This window comes from Macaca mulatta, chromosome 11 (assembly GCF_049350105.2).
Source record: "Macaca mulatta isolate MMU2019108-1 chromosome 11, T2T-MMU8v2.0, whole genome shotgun sequence".
Lineage (NCBI taxonomy): Eukaryota > Metazoa > Chordata > Mammalia > Primates > Cercopithecidae > Macaca > Macaca mulatta.
This window is the reverse complement of record NC_133416.1, coordinates 4428154-4447385: the sequence shown is the minus strand read 5'-3', so window position 1 is coordinate 4447385 and position 19232 is coordinate 4428154. Positions and strand designations below refer to the sequence as shown.

The window sequence follows — 19232 nt, the reverse complement described above, 5'->3', positions numbered from 1 at the left end:
ACTTTGAAGGTGAGCCGAAGCCTTTCCCTTTAGGAGATCTCGGACCAAAGACGACAAGACAGATGGTATATCCAGAACCAGGCATGGGGCATGGCACATAACAGGTGCTCAGTAAGCCAGAAAACCATACAGCACGGTGGTTAAACACACGGACTCTAGAGCATTCAAGTCCCAGATTCCCGCATTCAGATCACACCTCCACTGTTTGTGAGCTCTCTGACCCAGACCCGCTTTCAGCTGTCTGTGCCTCAGTTCCCTCATCTGGAAACTGGTAATAACATCACCTGCTTCCTAGGGGTTGTTATGATGATTACACAAATGTAGTAAGTTTCCCAAAAATGCGAGTTCTGGCTCTTTGTGATAACTACAACCCTTTTCTTCATCCATGCAAGGAAATAGCTGAAGTGAGCAGGGAATGGAGGCAAAATAACGACAAAGGCTGCAGAGATGTTTCAATCACAACCACGATTACAAGTCTGAACTGCCTTTAGTGGATGGAACTGGATTGGCTGAGTGCCTGTTCGTCCAAACTGCACCATTTTGTAAGCTCCCAGCTATTTTGCACACCTTGGTCAAAGTGAAACATTTCACGGGGGTTCGGGCCACGAGAGACGTCCTGCCTAACCACTTGACTGCAAGGCAGACAAAGGCCCAACTAAAGAAACATCCCTATCGTATCTTGCTGGACAAAGGTCCAAGGAACATTACGACGACATTCTGCCAGAACAAGGGCCAGGACCTCCTCATCACGGGAACACTTTAATATCCTGCCGGGCAGAGAGCCAAACTGCCCAGACCCCTCCCGCCCATACCTGTAAGTACCCCCAGCCTGTAAGTAGCGGGGAGCTCTGACATTAGGCCGGTTCCCCACTTCTGTAGATTTTAGGCTGTACATAAAGCCTGTATTTGCTGTCGAACTGCACTCTTTCTGTGGGTGTGTCTTTCTTTAACCCTTGCCTTCCCTTCAAAACCTAACAGAGCCTATGTTTGCTAATGGGAAGGCCCCCCAGTGGCCACCCTTTAGTTGATTGCCTTTGTCGCTTTTTTGGCCGATTCTCCTTTCCTGAAGGTCCCAGACCCCAGGAGTTAGGTTGGAAGGTACAAGTTCTGGGAGAACAGAAGTTGTGACTTAGCAAGGCTTCCCCTACCTGACTTGCCAAAAGAAGAGATCCTCTCTCCCCTTCCTGGGAGAATAATCCAAAGAACTCCCAAGACACTTCAGACAGGAACATGCCACCCTGTTGCAGACAGTTCCCAGCCTCTAGCTGTGGATTCATGTGTGTCCCAGCTTTCCTACCTATTGAATACATGATGGCCCCTTGACGAATTGTTGGGAAATGAGGCCCGGAAGAGTCTGTTTCAACAGAACCTGCAGCAAGAGCATCAAAGGAAGGGAGCCGGCCGGGAGTGAGACTGGCACCCAGAGCTCAGGGTGCTGCAGGGACAGCCGCATTGGCACCTTCTTCTCGTGGCTGAGGCACCAAGCCCAGCGCCGACTGTTAGAGAGGCTGAGATTTCAGAACTGGGATCTAGGGGGTCATGGAGCCTACCACCTCCTCTCTAGGTGGTGACCTCAGGAAGCACACATCTTCCACTTCAGCTCCTTTTCAAGATTCCATTCTTCTCAGAGAGGCCTAAATTGGAAGGCCAGGGTCTTCCTCTCGCTGGCCCCTGCCCTCTGGAGGCTGGGAACATGTTGGAGCCATGAATGGAGCCATGGGATGAGAACAGAAATGTCCAGAGTCACCCCCTGCTGTCTCTCCAGCCCCAACAGTCCCCTGTACTCAGCACTTCTTGTTTGTATTTACAGACTAATCAAACCCAATCCATCCGCACCGTGTTTCCTCAACACTCACTGATGGCTATTAATCAGCAGGCCAGTGGTGCTGCTCCCCACTGTGTTAGCGTCTTGTTAATGATGGGGAGAAGACTGCCAAATGACCAGCATGGCTCCAGATGGACAGAGAAATATGGGTCTTGCCCAGACCAAGGAGGCAAGGGCATCACCACCATCCGTCTGGCATGGAACAGAGATCCCTGGTGCTTGATAACAAGAACTGGGCGGACTTCTCTCTGCAAAGAACAGTGTTGAAAGTTCTTCCACGTAGGCCGGGCGCGGTGGCTCAAGCCTGTAATCCCAGCACTTTGGGAGGCCGAGGCGGGCGGATCACAAGGTCAGGAGATCGAGACCACAGTGAAACCCTGTCTCTACTAAAAATGCAAAAAATTAGCCGGGCGCGGTGGCGGGCGCCTGTAGTCCTAGCTACTCAGGAGGCTGAGGCAGGAGAATGGCGTGAACCCAGGAGGCGGAGCTTGCAGTGAGCCGAGATCGCGCCACTGCACTCCAGCCTGGGCAACAGCGTGAGACTCCGTCTCAAAAAAAAAAAAAAAAAAAAAAAAAAAAAAAAAAAAAAGTTCTTCCACGTGCCCCCTACCTCCCTTCGTGCAGATGATCTGGAAAACTGAAAACAGGGTAAAAGGAGACCTCGGTGGGGAGGGAAGGTTACCTAGCTGTTCCTGCATTAAAGGACCTATGAGATGGTCTATAGCAGCGGCAGGAGGGATTTAAGCTAGATGTCCAGAAGTATTTCCCGATGAGAAGGCTGCTAGGCACTCTCCCAGGACAGGAATGTGATCTATGACTCATAGATCTTCTACTCTAAGTCTCCAGCTCAACTTGCTCTATGTTTATATACATGCATGCACAAGCTTGACTTTTCCATCAGTACACACCATTAAGGGAACCTGGTCTAGTATTTATTTGGTGAAACTTGGTGTCCCCTCCCCTGGGTGCTGGGTCATGCTGCTGACCGGGCATCGCCTGAATTAGCTGGATTAGCACACATGTCAACAAGCCTTTGCTATCCAGACAACGTGCCAAGCTGTAGGTAACAGGCTGGGGACGCCAAGTCCCAAAGGAATTATCGGGATCAGTAATAGCTTAGTGGAGCACACTCTAAATGCCAAAGGTGTGGCTCAGCAGGAACCTAGCAACTCAAAGGGAGGTGTCCAAGAAGCCGATCGCGGAGGCTCCGAGTGAGGAGGGAGCTTGCAGACCCGGCTTGAGGTGCACTTCATAGTTGTTTGGTTTCTAATGGAGGAGTTTTGGGCAGGCCCAAGAGGAGGCATTTTGGGGTCCCTGGAACTGCTCTCTTGTCCCCAGAATCTGTCCTGAAATGGGTACCCAGAGCCACAGGTTTGTTAGAACTTGTCACATGGAGAACATGTAGGGACAAGGTCTTGAGGAAGGGGCGTTCGCAGAGTCTCTTTTGCCCCCCAGAGCCTCTCACAGGCCAAGGACAGGGCTCCGGGGATCCCTACCCCAGTGGAAAGCACGTTCAAGGAAGGTATAAGAGTTCACCCATCGGCCCTGAGATGGCATTTTATCTCCCAAGAGCTGCAGGCTCCGCTGCCCAGGCCCTCCTAGGCCAGGACCTTCTGGACTGAACACAGGCCCCAGTCCTCCTCCCCTGCAGGCCCAGGCTTAAGGGTTTTACATAGTGAGCAGTTCTCAGGGACCCAAACCTTGAGCCTCCCTGGATTAAATGAGGCTGAGTCCCTGAGTCTAGAAGTCACTGAGGGGCCTCCTTCCACCCTCTACCTCCATGTGGGGCTGCGGAAAAACCAGCAGGAACAAACACGGCAATTTAATTTTTATGGTTTCCAGATGGAAAGAAAGGAAATTTGTTTTAAGGGCTGTGTGGCATGATGGTTAGGAACAATAGGTGAAGGTTTGATTGCTAGCTCAACCATCTACTAGCCTGTGGCCTTTCACAAAAAAAAAAAAAAGAAAAAGAAAAAGAAAAGAAAGAAAAACAACAACAGGGATGAATGAGGGTTGATTTGATTCTTTAGGGCCTAAATCATCTGGAGAATGGGGACAAGCAATAACACCAACCTCACAGGGTTGACCTGAAGAATAAACGAACCAATAATATAAAATGCTTGGAATAACACCAGCGTGTAGTAAGCGCTACGACGAAACAAACAAACAAAAGAGCTGGCTATTATTACTCAACACCCTTCCGGCAATGGCAGGGTCATCATTTCCACATAGGAAGAGATTACAGCAGTGCGTACGTGGAAGGAAGATCTTCAAGACTTGTTTTGAAAACAGATTTGCATAGCAGGCAAACTTTTGTTCCTTTTTCAATTTTTTTTTTACACTGTAAGAGGATCAGGGACATATTTTCTTCATAGAGTTTACATGAAATGATATGTATAATGTGCTTAGAACTGTGCCTGGCACTTAGCAAGCACTCAGTAAATGCTACTTGTTTATTTGGGGTGGCTGGAGAGAGTGCTGGAGATTATAATGAAAGATATACAGTAGGGGCACCATTAAGCCCCCACTATAGACAGGATGCCTCTTCTTAGGAGGCTCTGTTCTGTTCCATAGGCAACATTAGTCTTCCCTGCTATGGTGTAAGACTGGCATTTAGACATAAGAATTTCCAGACAATCAATCAGGGTGTCAGACCTGGGCCAAGATCCCAAGAAAGCTTCCTGCAGCTCTTCCTCCAGAGGTGCTCATTGGTCTAAAGAATGCACATCGTGACCTCTGAAAGGTCCTTGCTGCCTCAGGACTCTGACTGCAAGCATTTGAGCTCCTGGTCCAAAGACCAGCGCTATCCAGCCCACACTGGATGAGCTGGGTTTATGGCTGGGGAGAGACACGGGAGCTGGAATGTAAAACAAACGGACCGTAAGCACCTCATGTGCTGTCTCTGGCCGTGGAGCATACAGACACACACTTTCGCCTGCTCCCCTGCTCCAGGCCTGGCCCGGCCTCCCCAGGATTGGAGAAAGGGTCAGAGGACTCAGGGACACTGGGAGCACTCACTTTACCATGGTAAGGAGTTGAACGCACTATGCTGCCTCTGAAAACAATGTAACAGCAGAGTCAAACTCGCCCCATTAACCACCCACTCGGGACACTTTACCTCGTGGATCCCAAAGTGGGCGTAGGAATCGAAGTAATAATCTCTCGAGGTCATCTCCTCCGGGTTCAGCAGCTTGGACATCTTGCCCCGTCCCGGGCAACTGGGTTGAGTGGACACATGATGGACGCATTGCACTGGCTTAGCAGGGATGACGGGCTGAGGGGGCTGGGAGGGGGGGCTGTTCACCTGAGGGGAAGAGAAGGGGGTCTGGTGTTAGGAAAGACAATGAGGTCCTGCCCTTGGGGCTCGTGATCCTCTTTCCTTCCCCCTCCCTGAGCCCGGCCTCAAGCAACCTCAGCAGCCCTTCCTGAAAGACAGGCAGGTGAGCCCTTCCAGCTCCCGGCTGCCGGGCTCATGGCTGTGATCTGCCCAGAGCTGGCAGGCCACTGAGGAGCCACGCAGATCCAGATTTCACCCACTTTCAGCTCTTATGAGCTACTTGACCTGAGCAAATGCAGGCCTCAGTTTCCGTATCTGTGAAATGGGGAAAACAGTACCTTCCTTTGGAGGCAAATAGGAAACATTCAGTAAAGGGAAATGCACAGCACAGCATGGTGCCTGAGAGTGTAGATCCCGGAGCTGAATCCCAGCTCTGCCATTTCCTAGCTATACAACTTTGGCCAAACTTATGCATTGCTCAGTGCCTCAGTTTCCTTGTCTCTAAAATGGGAATAAAATAGTCCCTGCCTCCTAGAGTTGTCCTGAGGATTAGACAAGTTTGTATTTCAAAGTGCTTAGGAAAGGGCCAGGTATATAGTAAGAGTTTGTTAGAGGAAACGAAATCCCACCTGCGTCCTCAGGAATGTGAACCCATGGGCTTCTCTTCACTCAGCAGGCAGCATCAAGCTACAAGAGGATATGGCTCCCAAAATGCAGATGACTTAGGCTCTGGTGTCTCCTACCTGTTGTCTTGCCCCCTAGTTTCTGATTCACAGTTCTACCCTGAATTCAGCACTGTAGACACCCACACTGATGGCCTCCACATGACCAATTCTTGCTATTTGTGGGTGCCCCAATCCTGAGGCCCAGCCCAGCTCTATACCCACTGCTGCTGCCCATCACTGTCGGTTCCCTGGTCCTCCACAGGCTAGGAGGAGCAGGGAGAAGGAGATGGGGATCCACAGAGCTTCTGGAGCCCAGAGACAGCAATTGGAGCCCAGAAGCTCAAACGCTGCAACAGAAGCAGTTAGGCCAGGAGACCTCCTCTGCCTGGAGTGCAGAAGACCCAGATGTGCAAGGCACAGTGAAGGCCTCAAAGCTGGGTAGAATTAGAAAAATCAGAAAAGGAGTATTATCTAGTAGTCAGTCCTCTAGGACTGAGAATCTGGGCTCCTGGGTCCTATCCTGGCTCTAGGAACATTGAAAATAGGTACTAGGAGGCAGATAGCAAAGTGGCTGAAAGTACAAACCTGGAGCCACTGCCTGACTCTGAAACCCAGCACTTGTTGGCTGTGTGACCTTGGGCAATCAGTTGTCATCACTGTGCCTCAGCTTTTCCTCCTCTAGAGAACGCAAATCATAATAAAACCTACCTGGAAAATGTGTCCACACGTTTGGAGGAGTTAATATATGGAAAGACGTTAGAACAGGCTGGCACGTAGTAACTGCTTATTATTATTACATAAATCATGTCCTTATTCTACATCTCGATTTTCTTGTCCGTGAGCTGGGTCAGCTCAGACTTACTGTCTCCTTTCTAGCAAGGGAAACAGGGGGATCCTAGGACACAGCGAGATCAAAAAAGTCAAGTGATTTCATCCCCTCCGTGAAATAATTCAGCACAGCCCCCAGACTGTCCTGTGTCCAGGGCTGCAGGGGGGTGAGCTGGGGGCAGTGGGATGGTCCCATTTTCCCAGTGTATCTAGGCTACCGCCCTTGAGAAATAAACACACTTCCCAGTTTAGCAACATCAGATTTCAGGTCGGTGAGATCCCGGGCGGGCTGGCAGAGGCGAGTGGGGCTGCCTCATTAGAATGCAGCAGGTGTGCCCACCCTCAGCTTGGGATGTTGGTCACGGTCTCTGAGAGGCTATAAATAGACTGTGTCAATTGCACACTCCTGTGCAGGCTGCAGAATCACCTCTAAAGCCGACGAAGGCTCTGTGTGTGAAGCTGACCCCAATATTGACTCCATTTAAATATGTTAAGGAGAGGATAAAGTCCTAGCTGGTCTGGGCATTGTGCACGGTCAAGGTCACAGGGGCCTCCCGCACCCCTTAGCTGTCACTCCACTCTGGTTCCAAGGCTCCCTTTTCCATGTGCTTCCTGAGACTCCACAGGCTAAGACTCCCAGGAGGCTGGGAATGGGTGGGAAGCAGCCGTGGCCTGTGATCCCTGAACATTCAGCTACATGGGGTGATGCTTTTAATTCCACAACTGCCTACTGAGAGTCTGTAACAGCAAGGCACCGTGCAGGTCCTGTGGAAGAAACAGACGTATGGGAACTGCCCTCCCAGGACCCTGTTTTCTAGATTCTAAGACCCTTATTGTCTCTGATAGATGCTGGAATAAGGTTTGTTCTACCAGGGAAGTTCAAGCAAATTGTTCTGGAGGTTCACAGGAAAGAGAATTCACTTTAATGCAGAGAGTCAGGAAGCCCTCGGATGGCAGGAGGTGGGGTGAGGTGGGAGCTTTTTGAACAGATTTTGGCAGGTGGAGGAAGGGACGGCTTGAGCAACAGAGGCGGGAGAGCAGTGAGTTTGTTTGGGAGCAGCTTGGCTGAGATAGTGAGAGAGTCAGTTGAAAGGAAATTATGGCCAGGCTAAGAGGTTGTAATTAAATACAAAAGACAACGGGGAGCTATTGCCAGTTTGTAAGCAGGGAACCAGCGACTTCTGTGTTTGGGCTCTTCTTTAGGAAGATAAATGTGGTAGCAGCACACAGGAGGGGCCAAAGAAAATAAGGGAACGGAGGAGAAACAAGGTATGAACGTTGGAGGCTATTTTCAAAGTCCGGTCAAGAAATAACGAGAGCCTGAACTACTGGGGTGTCCGAGGGGCTGCCTGACAGAGAAAGTGCAGAAATAGACTTTACAGGCTTTGGCAACTGACAAAATGTAGGGGAAGAGAGAGGAGCTGGAATCAAAGATGACTTCAACATTTCAAGCCTGGGTGACTAGGGAAATGGTGGTGACATTAACAAAAATAAGCCAGTCAGCAGGCAGAGCAGGTTGGGGTGGGGGGAAATAATGAATTTCAATTTGGATATGCAGAGTTTGAAATGTCGTTGAGTCATATAAGAAAAGATGTCTAGCAAGAAGACATTAATGCAGTTCCAGACAATAAATATCATAAACAAAATTAAAAGGCAAATGATAAACCGAGAAGTACATTTTAACATATATGGCAGACAAAGGTTAATACCCTTCATACGTAGAGAGCTCTTACAAGCCAATACAAAAATAGATGAACACCCACAATGTAATATTGGGGAAAGGATTTGAGAGTCTGTTCACATGAGGCAAGTACATGTGAAATACAAATGGCAAGTTAATGTGCAGGAACAATGTTTCACCTCCCTCGAAATCAGGTAAATTCAAATTAAAATAAAAAACTTACAGCTTTTAAATACCAGATAAGCTCTTCTCCCACCAAAACTACCAAAGCTCTGCATATGTAAGAGCTGCAGTGAAACTGATTCTTTCGCACGTTTCTAGCGGGAATGAAAATAGGTCAAGACTTTTAGAAAGGCCGTGTGGTAAAATGTACTTAAAGCGTTAAAGAGCACAAACCCATTCACCCAGCAATTAAAGTTTCGTGGACTTTATCATAAGGAGACAATCATGGATGATCATGATGATGTACCTGTTAAGAATTTCATGACAGTGCTGTCCTCAGTGACAAAAGATAGGAGTCAACTTAAATGTTCCACAACGTGAAACACTAAACTGTGGTGTAGCCACATGACGGAATACTATGCAGCCATTAAAGGTATTATGGGAAGAGTGTTTGATAACACAAAAATATGATCGTGACAAATTGCTCCGCCACTTCCAGGCTGCCCTTCCTCCGAGGATGTGTGGCCCGAGCGTCACACTCCAGTGTCCAAGCAAGGGCTCTGGAACAAAGTCAACCTCCATCCAGCCTGGCTGGGGCCCTCTGAACTTCAGCCACCGGGGAGGACACTGCTCGAGAAGCTGTGCAGATCACCTCACTGCTGGGGCTGAAGAAGGCTCGGTGCGTGAAGCTGACCCCAGTATTGACTCCATTTAAATATATTAAGGAGAGCAAAAAGTCCTAGCTGGCTTGGGCATTGTGCATGGTCAAGGTCCCAGGGGTCTCCAGGACCCGTAAGCTGTCATTCAACTCTGATTCCAAGGTTCCCTTTTCCATGGGGCTCCCTCAGACTTTCCCCAACAGCCAACTTATGAAGCGTCTGCCGCGTGCCACGCAGGAGGCAAAAGGATGCATGGATTTGGGGGCATTCATTTCAACAGCCACAGGTCATGGGGACAAATAAATGACTGGCCCAGACGCTGGTCCACAGCCTGGCACTCTGCCCATTGACTGACAGGCGTGCCATCTCCCTGAAGGCTGGGAGTGGGTGGGAAGCAGGCGTGGCCTGTGATCCCTGAACATTCAGCTACATGGGGTGATGCTTTTAAATTCTACAACTACCTACTGACTTCTACAACAGCGGGGCACTGTGCCAGCCCTGTGAAAGAAACAAGAGACATATGGGCATTCTATGGATCCCATGCAGGCAAATTGGAACCCTTATAGGAATCTAGATGCATCTCCGAGAGATACAGATGATTGTTCAGCTGCAACTGAAGGCTCTTGAGACTTGAGGAGCACAGGGGATGGATCTTGGGAGATGGCAGTGGTCTCCTCCATAAAGTCAGAAGGCTCAACTCCTACCTAAGCCACACTGGGCAAGCAGAGTCTCTGAGCAAAGGTAACTTGCAAACTCCAATCTTGTACACATAGGCTGAGAAGTCAGCAAAAGGATTTGGAATTACACTCAGATGGGCAGCTGGACTCTCAACGTCAGCACCTTGGTCTGCCCATGGCTGCGGCTATCTCAGCTCCAATTTGCTCCCTGTGCCCAAGTCCCTCCCCACTGGACATTCCAGTGCCCCCAGTCACCTCCAGGGTGACTGTGCCCACATCACCCTGGAGGTCTGGCCCTGCCTGCTCTGCCCTGGAGTCGGTTCTGGTACCTGTTTCTGCACCATTGCCTCCAACCTTGTCCTGCCGGGTTCTTGGGCCCCAGGACAGAGAAAGTGCCCTGCCTTGCTGTTTCCCCACCTCCACCCAAGGGCCCAGGCCCAGGGCCCTGCTACTTGCTGGAGGTCTCCTGATGTCTGCCTCCCTGAGATGCTGAGAATCACCCTCCACTGTCAATACTTGTGATTTGCCTTCCACTCTCCACGCCAGCAGCTGATCAGGACTCCCCCAACACAGTGTTCTACCTCCGGACTGGCCTTACCCAGGGCAGCTTCAGCAGCTTTTCTCCCTAATAAATAAAGTGCGATCGTCTTAATCTACCCACTCTACTAGGGTGAACAGGCCCTGGCCCCACTAAATGCAGAGATGGAAGGTTGTGGAAGCAGCAGAGCTGGAGACAGGAGGAACCTGGCTTCCTGACGAAGGGGCATGTGAGCTTGCGAGCTGGTCCTTAAAGGGCGGGTCGGATTTCCACAAGCAGGGGTGGGGATTCGGGGGAGCATGTGTGACCTAACCCACATCCCTTGAAAATGCAGGTAGATGGCAGATGGTGATGATGGTGATGAGACCTAACATTGACTAAGGGCCCACTGCACCCCAGGCACTGCTCCAAGCACTTCACAGATAGACACCATCTCATGACATCCTCGTAGTAACTGACATTTACAGATAAGGAAACTAAAGCTCACAACGTCCAGTCATTTGCCAGGGCCCAGAGATAGCAAGCAGCACAGCCAAGATGTCAACCAGTATCTGTTTTATGCCAAAACCTGTGCTCTTGAAACTGATGCCATGGTTAGCTCAGTTCAGCCCAACCAAGCTTAACTGAGCTACTGCCAGGAGCCAGGCCCTGTGCTCAGAAAAGGGTAACACAGCTGGCCCAGGCAGAAAACCCAGTCTTGAGGGCAGAAAGACAGTCAACAGGCAACAACTAGACAGAGGAGAGCGCTTCTGTGGAGGTAGGCACAGGCAGGCACCTCTGCAAGGTGACAGAGTTTAAAGAGAGCAGATAATAGGTGTCAGGGTGCAGATGGAGAGACTGAGGCCCACAGAAGGAAAGGAATTTGTTTAGGCTTACCTAGGGGAATCTAGGTCCAGAGGTGGATCTGGAACTGGAACCTCCAAGAGAATAGGAAAGAGGTGGTGGAGGAGAGGAGAAAGAAGCTTTAAGGGAGGAGAGTGAAGGTGCTGGACATCTAAAGCAAGGAGGCAGCCTGCAGAGGGCAGAGGGAAGCCAGCGCTCTCCGCACCAGGCAGCCAAAGCGAACCTAAGCCCTTTGGGCTATAAATGGCTCCTGCTGGCACCAGCCCAAGCTTTAAAATGATTTTCCTGAGAACAAGCGGCTCCACTAGAGGAGCCAGATCCTGCTCTGTTCTCCAAATGTCAAGAGAGCTTTTTCTAACCTGAGTCGTCTGTCCTCAGCAGCCACCTGCCTGGCCTGGAGGGCTCATGGAGGGAAAAAAGAGGATCACAGTGGGAGGGGACACAGTAGGGGTGGCTGGAGGAGGCTTCCAGCCTGGGCCTCACCCCACTCTTTTGCCCACCGCCTTCACCTTCTTCCCTCCTTGCCCATCTTCGCGCCAGCCCCTCGGCCCAGTGTCGCCCTTAGGTACTCACCACACCTCTCTTCAACCTGTGTTTACTCACCAGGCTGTGATCTAAGCTGTGGCTCCTGTTGAGGATAATCACACAAAGGGTTAGCTCTTCTAGCACCATCTGCCTGCCTTTAGATAGGGGCCAGAGGTTTGCAGAAAAAAAGAACATTCTTATGTGAAATGTCGGGCAGCAGCAAGACAAGCAAGGGCTCTGCTGGGCATTGGGACCTCTCCTATCGCCTAAGAAAGCAAAAGTACAGCTTTATTGTCTGCCTTTGGCCAGGATGGCCCTACGTCCCCCCTCTCTCTACTCTCCTGCACCCCTGTGTCTTACAGTCGGGGCTGGAAGATGAAGTCAGCCCCCTCAGAGGGGTGTGCTGTGCTAGGGTAGCTAGCTCTAGCTTGCTGCTTCTTACCCTGGGGGCTGGAAGCCCAGAGTCTGGGGGCAAAGGGGAGGAGTGCCAGGGTGGTCCAGGCTTCCCTGGACCACCCTGGAAGAAGAAGAATTGTCTCGGGCCACCCAAAAATACACTAATAATTGCTGATGAACTGAAAAATAAAAATCAAAACAAAATCTCATACTATTTTAGGAAAGTTTGTGGGTTTGTGTTGGGCCACGTTCAAAGCCACCCTGGGCTGTGTGCAGGCCGCGGGTTGGACAGACTTGGTCTAGGTGTTGCCAGTCCTGTGAGATGGTGTTGCCTTCTGCACGTGGACTTCCGGGCTCCCCGGCTGGCTCCGGTTTATTCTTCAGTAGTCTGCCTCACGCCCTTCACAAGACTTGGTTTCTTAGGCACAGACACTCTTCAGATCTGCCTTTTCCAGGCCTGGATGTTGGGGGCAAGCCACTGATGCCTGTCACAGAGGGTCGGCTGTCCCCTATTTGGAACGCCCTGTTTTATAGTATCTCTGACTCTAACTCTGGGATCTTGGCAGAGCTCATCCTCACACAGGGTTTTCTTACCTTAAAGTCAAGCCCCCTCAAGGCTGTGTTTCCTGGAAACCCTTTCTCTTAGCTCCTGCTGCCCACTGCTCTCAGTCTCCACCCTCCCACTCTGGGAGGCCTCCCAGGACCCTCAGCTGAGCCAGGGCTTACAGAGGGGTCTAGGGCAGTGGTTCTTGAAGTGTGGTCTCCAGACCACCAGCATCACCAGGGGGCTTGTAAGAAACGCAAATTCCCAGACCTTGCAGGACAGAAACCCATGAATCAGAAATTTTGGGATGGGACCCAGCAGGTGATTCTGATGCACCATAAAGCTTGAAAACCACTGGTCTAGAGTAGCACTTTCCCACACCGTATACCACAGAATTGGTACTCCTAGCAAAGGGTTCCATGGCAAATAGGTTTGGGCAGATAAGCTAAAGAGAGAGCTCTTTTTCTTTTTAGACGGAGTCTCACTCTGTTGCCCAGGCTGGAGTGCAGTGGTGTGATCTCGGCTCACTGCAAGCTCCACCTCCTGAGTTGACGCCATCCTCTTGCCTCAGCCTCCCAAGTAGCTAGGACTACAGGTTCCCACCACCACGTCCAGCTAATTTTTTTGTATTTTTTAGTAGAGATGGAGTTTCACCATATTGGTCAGGCTGGTTTCAAACTCCTGACCTCAGGTGATCCACCTGCCTCGGCCTCCCAAAGCGCTGGGATTACATAAAGAGAGTTCTTAATTGCAATACTTTTAAGCCTTTACAATGCTAAAACAAATGATTTTATTATAGTATACATATTAAATATATTATATAAATATTATATAGCATACATCTTCTAAAAGGAATTAGGACATCTCCTACTATCACATTTATGGCTGTGACACACTTTTTTTCTGAGATCTATAAACATCTCTAGAAATTAACGTTCTGAGAGAAACAAGCTGGGCTCCGATTTCAAACAGTATTTCTGTTTTATATCCATGTCGGCCATTGCTGGTGGATCTCCAGTCCACCGCAGACCGATGAAATCAGGGTGGGGCTGAGACCCAATGCTGTGCATGTTAACAAGCTCTCCAGCTGGTGCCTAGGAACCCTGTCCTGACAGTGCTGAGGACAGCTTCAGGCCTTCTCTCTTCCTCTCTGAAGCCCGGAGCTCTGTCGTAGCTCTCAGATGGTGCTGCTTCAGAGCCAACCGAGATTCCCAGAGCCAGGCCAAGGACATCTGGAAGACAGGCACCCAAGGCCACAGAGAGCACTTTAGCTCTAACAGTAGAGGGACTGGGATTGGGTGTGGGTACTGCCACCTTCAGGCTTTGTGACCTTGGGCCAGTCACTGGTAGGGACTTGCAGTCCTGACCAGGGTCACTGAGAGGCTCCGCGTGAAGGCCGCCTTCAGCAGCTGCACACTGTGCACGGGCGCCTCCTGCCAGCCCTGGCTGTCTCTCTGTGGTACAACAGCAATGTCTGCTTCAAATCAAAATGGCATTGCACCCACACAGCACTCCCTCTGTCTCCTGGATCTGTAAGTGCTGAGAGGGAATCTATCGGATTTGTTGGGCCTGACCTATTTTTTAAATAAACTAGGGCTGTTTTCCACTATTAGTCACTTGCCTCCCAAGCCTCCACATACTAAATTCACTTCTTGTATCCTCAGATATTTTGGCTGCAAGAGATGTCAGGTTAATTGGATGCTTGGTTCTTCCTCTTTAATGGGCTTAAAAGCAGACTTCCCTGTGCAGTCCCCTCCTCTTCCTCCCTCTTCCCTCCCCAAGACAAGGGAGCCTCCGCCCCTCCTTTGACTTGAAGAGAGTTACGGAGCCCTGGCTTCCCTCTCCACTCTCTTTTCCAGGCAGATGTGCAGAAAGACACAGCCAGTGTCCTCTCTTACCCTCACCTTGCCTGCAGTTAGACTACACTTTTAGTCCCAGATTTGGGTCAAATCATCCCTGTGGGACCTGTGCTACGTTCATGACTCTCTTCACCCCAGGCAGGAGTCCTCAGAGGAGTTTTTCCTGTACCTGCTTCATAGGCACACAGCCAGAGACAGCACCGGTGGGTTCTGGACTTACTTCTCTCCTTCCCTGTTCATGTCACTGTGCAAAGGCCATTGAGCCTTCCCTATCCTCAGTTTCCTCTTCTACAAATGGCAAAGATTTTCTGACCCGCCTCTTTTGTGGGGCTTTGGTGATGACTGGAAGATGCTGAGTGTGTAAATATTCAGAGGAAATTCTAGCGTGTGGTACAGGAGTACGAGGCTTCCCGCTCTCGCCGGTCTGATTCTATGCCAGGGTGCTATCTTTAGATGCTCTTTGGGCCCTTTCCTGGCATAGGACACGGTGGCTTTGGCTGCCCGTAGAGCCCTGTTCTGTTGGCTGCTTGGCCCTGGCCCCTGTCCTTACACATTGTGCACTCTCAAGCCTTTGGTTCTGCCCTTTCTCTTCTGAGCTTTCTGGGCATTATGTGATTGTTATCTTTAGGAAGGTAGCCATCATGGAAAATCAGTCATTTTCTCCAGCCCCTGATGCTTGGGTCTCTCCTGCTCCTATTTTGACCTCCTGTGGCATCTGCTTCTCTGAAACTATGGGCTATGTTCCCATTTATTTTGTTGGCAAATTGTCTCCTGAAGATTACCTCACAATTGTAGGTGTTACTTCTACAACAAGAAGTAAATTCCTTAAGCCTAGTAACCAGATTTTATATGTCTGCGCTTCTCGCTTAATACTTAGTATAAAGCTAGATAATAAAGATGTGATAATGGCACCCTTACACTTCAACTGGGTCAATGTTGCCCTTCGTACATTTATTATGGAAGTCGAGTGATGGAGGCCCTTTCCCACCATATGAGCAGAGAACATTCACTTCCCTTGAGAGGGCAGAGAGGTGGCAGGAAGAAAGACAAAATTGGGAAGAATAATCTTCAGAATCCCAATAATACTCAATACTCTTTGGAGGGTTCAATGGTACTCTAAATGTCTTTACCAAGAAGTGCCTTTTCTCCTGGGAGATAAGGAGACTTCTAGGAGAAGAAAATATCTTGCAAACATAGAATGCAATTATTAAGCACCCACAATCCCACACACTACCAGTGGCTTCAAATACAGATCTAGGTGTATTTGTTAGACATTTTCCAACCATCTCTTTGCACCAGTGTAGTACAAGTGCTCTCTGCAGGTAATGATGCCATGGTTCAGAGAAGCTGACTGACCGATCCAGCCCATATAGCACAACTGGTGAGGAGCCAGGAGCTGACTCCTCATAGAGTCTCAGGCCTCATGATCTGGCCATTGAGCTGATGGTGGAGAAAAATGAACTATAAAATCGTGTTATAAGACAGAAAGAAAATCACAAGTTGCTAGCCAACATCATAGCCATGGCAACTTAATCTAGATTCTCACCTGGTTTCCGCAGACTCTTTCTAGACAACTTTCACCTAATTCTAGCAAACCCATCTACTCCAAATAAATATATTTCCACTCATATTTTTAGAAGAAGTGACTGACTACTTTAACCAGAAATTCCAATGTACATACTCGCTGAAAATATTGGCATTCCAGCTAGAGAGGGAATAACGTCAGCCACTGGGTAATATGCAGGTCTGCTCCAAAGGTGGCCTCATATTAACCAATACAGATTCCAAGAAACTGGATTTTTTAAAGCACTCCCAAGCAATCCAACAATGAGTTAAAAAGTCAGATAAAAGATAAGAAATAATAGGTTTTGAGATACTGAACATCAGGCAATAGAAAACCATGATCCCTGAGAGATAGCAAATAAATGAGGTAAACCCTAAGATTACCCCAGCTTACTGCTTAGAAGGATTATCCGGGCTACCATACAGAGAATAGGAACCCAGGCAGAACCAGTAATCTCTCTCAGTTGAAGGTGGGAATCTGCGAACAGCAAGACAGATAAAGTTTGCAATGCAGAGTTTTGTAGATTAAAATATTATACAGAGAAGAGCCTTCAGAGATCTGTAAAGAGTTCCCTGCAAGTCTTCAGCTGAGACTGATCAAACCATGGATGTGAAAAAACTACCAGAGCCTGGGAAAAGAACTACTGAAAAGACAGAGGGACTTCTCTGTGGGGCTCACAGAACCAGAAATAGTTCTTGTCCTCCCCAGCCAGAGTAAAAACTTCATAATTCGTGAATACTCAGAAGAGGTATTTTGTTGTTGTTCTCCTCAATAGTGGAAAATTAGCTCCAAAGATAGCTCTAATCCCACCAAAGCTTAAAAGTAAGATCTAAAAGGATTGAACTGTCTAAATTAACTGCATCTCAAAACAAAGCTTAGAAGCATAAAATATCTAAAAATATCCATTACCAAATGAGGTAAAATTTAAAATGTCTGGCATCTAGTCAAAAATCACTAGGCTTGCAAAGAAGCAAGAAAATACTACCTATAAAGAAGAAAAAAAATCAATCATACAAAACTGAACCCAGAAATGATACAAATGATGAAATTAGTATATAAAGACATTAAAGTACTTATTATAACTGTATTTTATGTATCCAGGAAACTGGAGGAAAGATTGAGCATGTTAAGTAGAGATATGGAAGATATTTAAGTGACCCAAATTGAACTTCTAGAGATAAAAACTATATGAAACAAAAAGGAAACACACTGAATGAGGTTAATAGCAGATTAGATATTACAGAAGAAAATATTAGTGAACTTGACAGAAGGCAATAAAGATCATCCAAAAAACACACAGAGAAAAAGTACTGAACAAAAGTTAAACAGAGTATCATTGAGCTGAGGGACAACTTCAAATAGCCTAATATGCATGTAATTGTAGTATCTGAGGGAAGAGGAGACACAAAAATATTTAAAGAAATATGGCTTTAGAGTTTCATCTTCCAAATTGATGAAAATAATAAACCCACAGATCTGAAAACCCCAACAAACCCTGAACACAAGAAGAAGCATGAGGTAAGGGAGGAGACCACCCCTCATATTGTCTTATGCCCAATTTCTGCCTCCAAAGAAAGAAGAAGTAAAAACTAAAAGTTAGAAATGAAATCCACAGGCAGTCAGCCCAGCGCCACACCCTGGGCCTGGTAGTTAAAGATCAACCCCAGACCTAATTGGTTCTGTTGTCTATAGATTACAGACATTGTATAGAAATGCACTGTGAAAATCCCTATCTTGTTTTGTTCCGATCTAATTACCGGTGCATGCAGCCCCCAGTCACGTACCCCCTGCTTGCTCAATCAACACGACCCTCTCACATGCACCCCCTTAGAGTTGTGAGCCCTTAAAAGGGACAGGAATTGCTCACTAAGGGAGCTCGGCTCTTGAGACAGAAGTCTTGCTGATGCCCCCAGCCAAATAAACCCCTTCCTTCTTTAACTTGGTGTCTGAGGAGTTTTGTCTGCCACTCGTCCTGCTACGGAGGGAGTAAAAATACTATACCAAGGTACATAATCAAATTGCTCTAAAGCACTGATAAATGGAAAATCTTAAAAGTGGCAGGGGTAGAGGGGGATGGGGAAGATATTTTACAAAGGAACTTAGATAAGAATGACAGTCAGCTTCCCATAAGAAACAACACAAGCTAGAAGACAAGGTAGCAACATCTTCAAAGGATCGAAAAGATAAAAGAATAAACTGTCAACTTAGAATTCTATAACCAGTGAAAATATCTTTCAGAAGTGAAGGCAAAGTAAAGTATTTTAGAGACATACAAAAACTGAAAGATTTTATCATTCACAGGCACATACTACAGAAGGAAAACAACACCACGTGGAAATCTGGGTATGCACTAAGAATGAAGTGCTCTGGAAATGGTAACTATATGTGTAAATATAGAAAGTTTTTTTTTATTATTTAAATCCTTTTAGAAGATCATTAACTATTTAAATTTTTTAAAATCTTGTAAGAATTATAAATATGTAGGAATAAAATCAATGACAGCAATAGCACAAAAGCCAAAAGGGGAGGAATGGGGATATAACATTGAAGGTTTCTATACAGTAGTCTCCCTTTATCTATGGCTTTGCTTTCCATGGTTTCAGTTACCAGATATCAATCATGGTCTGAAAATATTAAATGGAAAATTCCAGAAATCAACAATTCATAAGTTTTAAATTACACACTATTTATTCTCAGTAGTAAGATGAAATCTTGCATCATCTCACTTTCCACCTACTGAGGAAATGAATCATCCCTTTGTCCAGCATATTCATGCTGTATATACTACCCGCCCATTAGTCACTTAATAGCTTAGCTGTCTTGGTTATCAGATAAAAAAAAAATAGTACCTATCTGGTTCAGTGCTATCTCTGATTTCAGGGATCCACTAGAGGTCTTAGATTGTATCCCCTGCAGCTAAGAGGGATTACTATATAAAAGGTGCTGTAATATTACTTGAAGGTAGATGATGATGGTAAGTTCAATACACATACCATAAGCCCTAACATGGCCACTTTGTAAAAGTGCAAAAGGTTATAGATTGCCCCCAAAATGCAGAAAAAGAAGATAGATATAACAAAGAACAGATAAGTAATAGAGAAACAAAGAGCAAGACGGTAGGTTTGAACCCAACTGCATCAATAATTACATTAAATGTAAATGGTCTATACGCTTCAATTAAAAGGCAGG

The 19232-nt window shown here is 47.6% G+C and overlaps 1 protein-coding gene across 1 annotated transcript in view; it reads right to left on the bottom strand.

Moving 5' to 3' along the window:
- PRMT8 (protein arginine methyltransferase 8) overlaps nt 1-19232 on the bottom strand; it is a 98798-nt gene that overhangs the window by 51008 nt on the left and 28558 nt on the right. Inside the window, exon 2 of the mRNA XM_015150845.3 lies at nt 4944-5129. Coding sequence (XP_015006331.1) covers nt 4944-5129 — 186 coding nt within the window. The remainder of the gene's footprint in view (nt 1-4943; nt 5130-19232) is intronic.